At 46.3% G+C, this 7,162-nt stretch overlaps 1 protein-coding gene across 1 annotated transcript; it reads right to left on the reverse strand.

Moving 5' to 3' along the window:
• Nucleotides 1–1,315: 1,315 nt before the first annotated feature.
• Nucleotides 1,316–3,055, reverse strand: LOC120645590. The gene has a single exon (XM_039922372.1). It carries the CDS (start codon nt 3,053–3,055, stop codon nt 1,316–1,318), a length of 1,740 nt encoding a protein of 579 aa, XP_039778306.1.
• Between the last annotated feature and the right edge of the window lie 4,107 nt (nt 3,056–7,162).

Genomic DNA, 7,162 nt, shown 5'->3' on the forward strand with positions numbered 1-7,162 from the left:
AGGTCGGTGCGGTACTCCAACTTGTTTCCTTGCTTGACAAGCACTGCAAATTCTATTTTTCTCAAAGGAAACGTTAGTAACTCTGAGGATGTGTTCCCCCTTCAGAAGTTTGTCATGGTTCCTCATCCCAACATGGGCTAGACGGCGATGCCATAACCAGCCCAAATCTGTTTTGGCCATCAAACATGCATCAAGTTGAGCCTTTTCTTTTGAAAATCCCACTAGAAAAAGCTTTCCCTTGCGTACACCCTTGAAGGCCAATGAGTTATCACTTCTTCTAAAGATGGTCACGTCCTCGTTGGTGAACATACAATTGTAACCCATATCACAAAGTTGTGACACGGACAACAAGTTGTAGGTCAAAGTTTCAACTAAATAAACATTAGAAATTGAATGCTTAGTTGAAATAGCAATCTTACCAAAACCAAGTATTTTTCCTTGACTATTGTCGGCGAAGGTGATTGCATCATGAGGATTGTCATTTGGCTCAAATGACGTGAACATCTCCTTTTCTCCAGTTATATGATTTGTGCATCCACTATCAAGCACCCAATTTGATCCGCCGGAGGAGTATCCCTACAAAACAAGTTTAGGCCTATGTCTTAGGTACCCAAACTGATTTGGGTCCTAGAGTGTTAGTCACAAGAACCTTGGGAACCCACACATTTCTTTTGATTAATGTGTCATTTGTGCAGTATCCCACATACTTGGCAACCACCTTACCCTTGTGGTTCCAAGTCAACACATAATCGGCATAGAATGAACTTTGAGAAGCATGTTGCTTGGTACCACTTGTGGAAGGAATGTCGGTCTTGTTCTTTTTGACTTGATAGTGACTTGCCTTGTTGTTGTTATGCATGGGTCGCTTACCATTTACTTTTGCACAAGTGGGTGCCATACCTTCAACCTTAGCTTCCATTTTACCAATACCGGCATAGTTGTTGTTCTTGGTGAAGGGTATGGGTTCTTTCTCACCTTGTGCATTCTTACCAATGCCTTTTTCTTTCACAAACCCATACTTCATCATGTAGCTACTACCAAAACCCTTGGTGTGCTTCTCAAATTCACCTATCTTTGAAGTGGTGGTGTTTTCATTTACCATTCTTGTAAGCTTGGCAATCTCATTTTTCATGACATGCATCTCGGCAAGGTTAGTGGCACAAGATTCAACATTAATATTACAACATCTAGCACAAGTTTTGCTCGTGGTAGAAACAAAGGATTTAGTTGCATCATTGGAGTCCAAGGTGTTATTCTTAAGGATGTCATGTTTTGATTCAAGATCCTTGTAATCGGCATGTAAACATGAGAAGTTTTATTGAAGTGTTTCATTAACACCCTTAAGACTAGCAATTGTTTCACTTGCTAAGGACAACTCCTTTTTCAAAATAGCAACCTCTTCCTTCTCCTTAGTTAAAGACACCTCAAGTTCAAGAAGTTTACCAGCTTTAGCATTGAGCAAGTCCTCTTGCACCTTGAAACTCTTCCTTTCTTTGGATAGAGATTTCTCAAGGCCTACGGTTTTCTCTCGCTCAAGCTTAAGTAGTTCTTCTTGAGTTTCAAGGATCTCATCCCTACCCTCAAATTCTACCATGAGCTTCATGATTTTATTTGTAGCTTTTGGACCTAGTTCTTTTATCATGTTTTCAAACTCGCTATGCTCTTTTTCATCATCACTATCAGGAGAGGAGCTTGAGGATACCTTGGTTTCTTTTGCCATGAAGCAAGTATGAGTGAAGTCATCTTCATCATCAGTGAGTTCTCTAAACAATGATGACTTGGTAGTACGAGCTTCCATAACAAAGGTTGCTACATCTTCATCATCGGATGATTCATCACTTGAATCCCATTCAATGCCTAGACGAGCTTCTCCCATGTGCCTTGTTTTGCTCTTGCCTTGCTCTTTCTTCTCACATTTGTTGTTGTTCTTTGGATTTGGGCAATCAGCAATGAAGTGACCAATTTGCCCGCATCCAAAGCATGGATTGTTTGATTTTCTCTTGATGTTGCCTCTCTTCTTGTTCTTGTTGAAGTATCCATTCTTCTTCATAACTTTGTTGAATCTCTTGATAAAGAGTGTCATATCATCATCACTATCACTCTCTTTCATTTTTGAAGATGTGCTTCCAAGAGTGTTTTTCCCTTTGTTCACTTGGCTTGCCTTGAGTGCCACTCCATTGTTCTTCTCTAGTTGCTCATGCAACTTGGATATTTCTTGAGTGAGCTTAGCTTCATTCATAGTGATAAGATGTTGTTCTATTCTTCCAATAACATCGGCGGGAGTGAACCTCTTGAATCCTCTCTTCTCGCGAATCAAGGTAGGAAGGTTGACATCTCTCGCCATGTATGCAACAAGGATCTTGTCAACAACATCTCTGTCACTCCACTTCTCACCACCAAGAGCTCTAATTTTGTTGACTATCTTGTTCAACCGATTGTACATTTCTAATAGTGTTTCATTCTCACGGATAATGAAACAGTTGAGTTCTCCTTCGAGTGCACGAATTCTTCCTTCACTCACTTTCTTGGTTCCTTCATGACTCAATTGAAGTGTATTCCAAATCTGCTTTGCCGAGTCCATTCCATCAACCTTGTCAAGTTCTTCTTGGCACAAGGAACCAAGAAGTATTGATGCAGCTTGCATGTTGTGTTGAATCTCAAATTCTTGATCTTGTGTGATAAGTTCATCTTCATCGGGAATGTTCACACCTACACACACAATCTTCCAAAGGGCCGGGTTGACCCCAATCAAATGCACGCGCATCTTGTGTCTCCAAGAGGTATAGACCGTCCCATCAAAGTGAGGAGGCTTCCCTTGATTCACAGATGCGCCTTGAAAAGACAAGCTATTCAAATGTTCATAGTTGAAAGGAATTTTTGTGAAGGTCTTGGTACTTCCCTTGTTCCTTACCTTAGCCGACTTAAAGCTATAGTTGGAGTTGCCGGATATATCTTCAGTATCATCATCAACTTTTCCTTTCATCTTGCCTGAATTTTCTGCCTTCTCGCATTCTTCTCTTTGTATGACGGGAGGTGGATCTCCCACTTCCGACATCTTGATTCTCCAAGCGGTTAAGCTTCAATGTGGAGAACCTGAGCTCTAATACCAATTGAAAGGATCCCTGATGTCGACTAGAGGGGGGATGAATAGTCGAGACTGAAAAATTTACACTAAAAATGCAACCTGTCAGTAATCTTCGGAGTCTCCAGAGATTTGTCCGGAATATCCAAAGATGTTCGGATATTCCGGAGATTTTTTCGAAGATTCCGAACAATGTAACTGAATCTGAACTCGACTATCCAAACCTTGACCAAAAGTAGATCGAGTAAATTTCCAGGCTTTATAAGAGGTAACCGAACTCTTTTATCTAGGAACCTGCAAACAAAACTTCTCCAATGAGTAGATCGAAGGCAAATACTAGAGAGAGCGTTTGAACCAAGAACAACAACAAATCTCAAGATTCAAAGACAGGTACTCAGAGATTTGTTTACCGAAGTTCGGTTCCAAAGAACCTACGTCTCCGTTGAGGCACCCAAGGAGTACACTTACTCCTTGAGATATCTAGCCTCACCTTAGCAACCGAAGTCACTAAGGGCTCTTGCTTGATGTTGAAGTCGTACAAACTTCCCGAGGCACTCCACAAGCTTGGGTGCTTAGCAGGTGACGCCTAGCCGGCTAGAAGCTTGGAGCTCTAAGAGTAACAAACACAAAATCCACTGGCTTGACGAAGAAAGAGGTGCTCAAGAGATGGGAAATCAACTCACTAGCACTCAATCTTGCTCTGAAGGGGTATGTGGGGGTATTATACCCCAGCCCCCAAAACTAGCCATTGTGCACTTAAGTTCCGGAGGTTCCGAAGAAATCTCTGGACATTCCAAAAAGTATGGACATTCCGAACGATTTTCCGGATACTCCGAACATTCTGCAGAGAAAACACTTTAAACTAATCCGATGTGAAGTGCAAGTGCAAAGGTGTCTCTCATAGGTTTGTAAGATCATCTTGAGCACCTTTTCAACGCAAGTAAGTAGAGATCATGTCCCCCTTGATAGTACGGCATTCCTAAACTCAATTTCAAAATATAAAATAGAATTAAATCTCCAAGAGTTGCCGCTTATATCCTTCATTTCCTTTTTGGTGGATCTTTCCATAACTTAGCTTCTGCTTACCTGCTCATGATTATCAATAAAACCATTAGTACCACAAGTATGTGTCATTAACTCACCAAAACCCACTAAACGGGCCTAGATGTACTTTCACCGTCCTCCTCCTCCCTCTAAATCTCCCGGCAGCCTAGGCGCCGCTCCCGCTCCCCCGGACGCTCGGTGCCCTCGGGCCTCGGCCGTCCCGATCTCCCGGAGACCAGGCTGCTGGCGCCCCCATGCACCCAGCACCCTGTGCGGCCGGTGCGCTGCATCCATGCCTTGGGCTCCCAGTCGTCCGGCGCTCGGTGCGGCCGGTGGGCTGCCTCGAGCTCCCGGCCGCCTAGCACTCCGTGCGGCCAGTGCGTCGTGCCCGCACTCAAGCTACACCGACCGCTGGGAGCCCGATCTTCTGATTCTTCTCTGCACTTCCAGCCCGATCTGCTCTGCTCTGCACTAGTTTGCTCTTTCAATGTGCTGATATGCTCCTCCATTGCACTAATAAATAACATACGAAGGATTTTTTATGGGCTAGCTCTTGTATATCTATTACAGCATGAGCTAGAATGCTAGATCTGTAGTGATATATCTGATAAAATGTGAAGTGAGAATGTCATGCTAGATCTACAGTGATATGCCGGATAAAATGCGAAGTGATAATGTTTCATTCGTCGCGGTCGAGATTTCCATGTGGCTCATCTTTTTGATTGTTTGCTTGCTGTTAAAATGTGCTTGTATGCTTGATTTTCTAAAGTTTGTGGGTACACGGTTGTGCCCGAAGACATATAGTAGCCGCGAATAATGGGTATGGATATAGATTTGTCCCTAAGACGGATCGCGGGCGCAGATGCGGCTATAAATTATTGCTCACAAATACATATGTATGAAGTCTGTATCCGCAAATTTTGTACGTTGCTATCTTTAGCCTGTGCATACCCTTCCACCAAAGCAAACGCTCGCGCACCCTGCCTGCGGCCGCCATTTCCTTTGCTCTGCAAGGTCTCATTTCCGTCTCCTCCGCGCCATCCCCCCTCCCTCTCCATCGCTCGTGTGCAGCACGCGTCCCCACCTGCATCGGCCAACGCTGCCATTAGTCTACCTGTGGCCGCCTCCTTCGCCCGCAACCACGCTGAGAACCTACATGCCTGCCCACGCCACCACCCGCATGGCCAACGACTCCTGGGTGCCTGGCCAATAAGTTCGTAACGACCAAAGCTATGAGAGAGCAATGGCATCTATTATATTACATAATTTTAGAATTTAATTTGAATATTAATTTAATTAATATATAATTCATTACATTTTTTAATCACATGCATGTCTCACGTGCGTCTAGACTAGTTATAAAATAAGATATGAAAGATATCAGTCACACTTCCTACACTTTGTTTTATCGCTAAAGCTAGATGAAATTCATTGTTGTTAAAAGCACACGAAACACGGAACATTCCACTCAGTTAGAGTTATTTGGTAATGCTACGAATTCATCCAACAAATAATCAGAGTAACCAAGTATGCATTCAGTCATTCTGGATATCGTAAGCACCCCCATACCCACATCCATGGTCCATACCTTCTTCTTTGCACTGCTTGAAGAGCGGCGTCACCACGGAGCAGGCCCACGTCATCGAGTTCACCGTCCACGACCGCCTCTGCGACGCCTGCGGCAGGGCCCAAGCCGACCCCGACCAGTGGTCCACCATCGCGCTGGGCGCGCGGCTCGCTCTCCGCCGCGGCACTTGGCGCCCTCACTCAGCACCCGCGCGAGGAGCTCGTGTGGCGCGCGTGCGGCTCCCTGCCGTGGCCCTCGCAGCGAGGCGTCGCAGCAGAGCCCATCTCCTCCGAGGGCGAGGGCGAGTGCGCGGGTAACGTCGGCTGAGCGGGTCACAAGATTGGTTTCGGAGGAGCGGCGGGGATGGATGGATCTGCAGAGGGATCCCTGACCCCTCCCCGCGGCGATGATCGGGCCTAACCAGAAGGTCGATGTGTTAGGGTTGTGGGTCAAATATGTCAACACGAGGTCTACTGAATACGAGTGAGCCGATGTCCACGTGTACGAATGCAGGAGAGCATGCCATCATGGCTGACATATTTGCCCTATCCAGCATGTTCACACGCCAGGTGGTGCCCGCAGATATGAGGCCTGAGCTTGTTTCAATGTCAGGCCCGATACGAAATTGCTGTGGTACTGGCAGAGGTTTGAGTGAGCCACCAGGATCCACTCGATCCCTGTCCAGCATGTCCACACGCCAGGTGGTGCCTGCAGATATAAGGCATGGGCCTGTTTCATAGTCATGCATAATACGAAATTGCTGTGGTGCTGGCAGAGGTTTGAGTGAGCCGCCAGGATCCACTCGATTCAGCCTATGAAGAAGAAAAGGCCCAATGTGAAAACAGGTTCCGGCCCATGAAGAAGAAAAGGCCCAATGTGAAAACAAGTTCTGGCCTAGGAAAAAAAGGCCCGCTGTGAAAACATGTGTGCCGATCGAGCACAAAAGGGAGGACTGTACCTCCACACAGGTTCGAACACGAGCCAAAACAAGCTCAGCAGTTCCTATACACCACTACGCTACTCAAGAGTTTTGTCAAGACCATACTCACATTCTATTTGGAATGGCTCCCAGACTACTTAAAGATAGAGGACCATTCATTTTCTATTGTGAGATTGACATGCGGGTCCCTTCTATTGGCGGCCAACGAAGAGGGGTCGGGTCCTTTTCCCGCGTATCTTCCCGCCAAAGTTGTTGGCGGTGCCAGCTGAACTTCGTCTCTGCTCCCCAAAATCGAGGGTATTTTTTAAGAAATCCACAATTCTCCCCTCTGCCTGGCCCCTCTCGAGCTTTAGCCTAGGTGCACACGCCAAAGCTCCATCCTCGCCGGTGCGCGAGCCCTCGGGTGGCCTCATCCCGTGCTCAACGGAGGGTGCTGTACGAGAGCAAGGGCCGCGGCCAGCGCCTCTCCTGGGGGAACGCTGCCGCGGCTGAGGCGACTCCAAGCTTGGGTGTTCCGCGGGGCCGCCCA

This window comes from Panicum virgatum, chromosome 8K, assembly GCF_016808335.1.
Source record: "Panicum virgatum strain AP13 chromosome 8K, P.virgatum_v5, whole genome shotgun sequence".
Taxonomy (NCBI): domain Eukaryota; kingdom Viridiplantae; phylum Streptophyta; class Magnoliopsida; order Poales; family Poaceae; genus Panicum; species Panicum virgatum.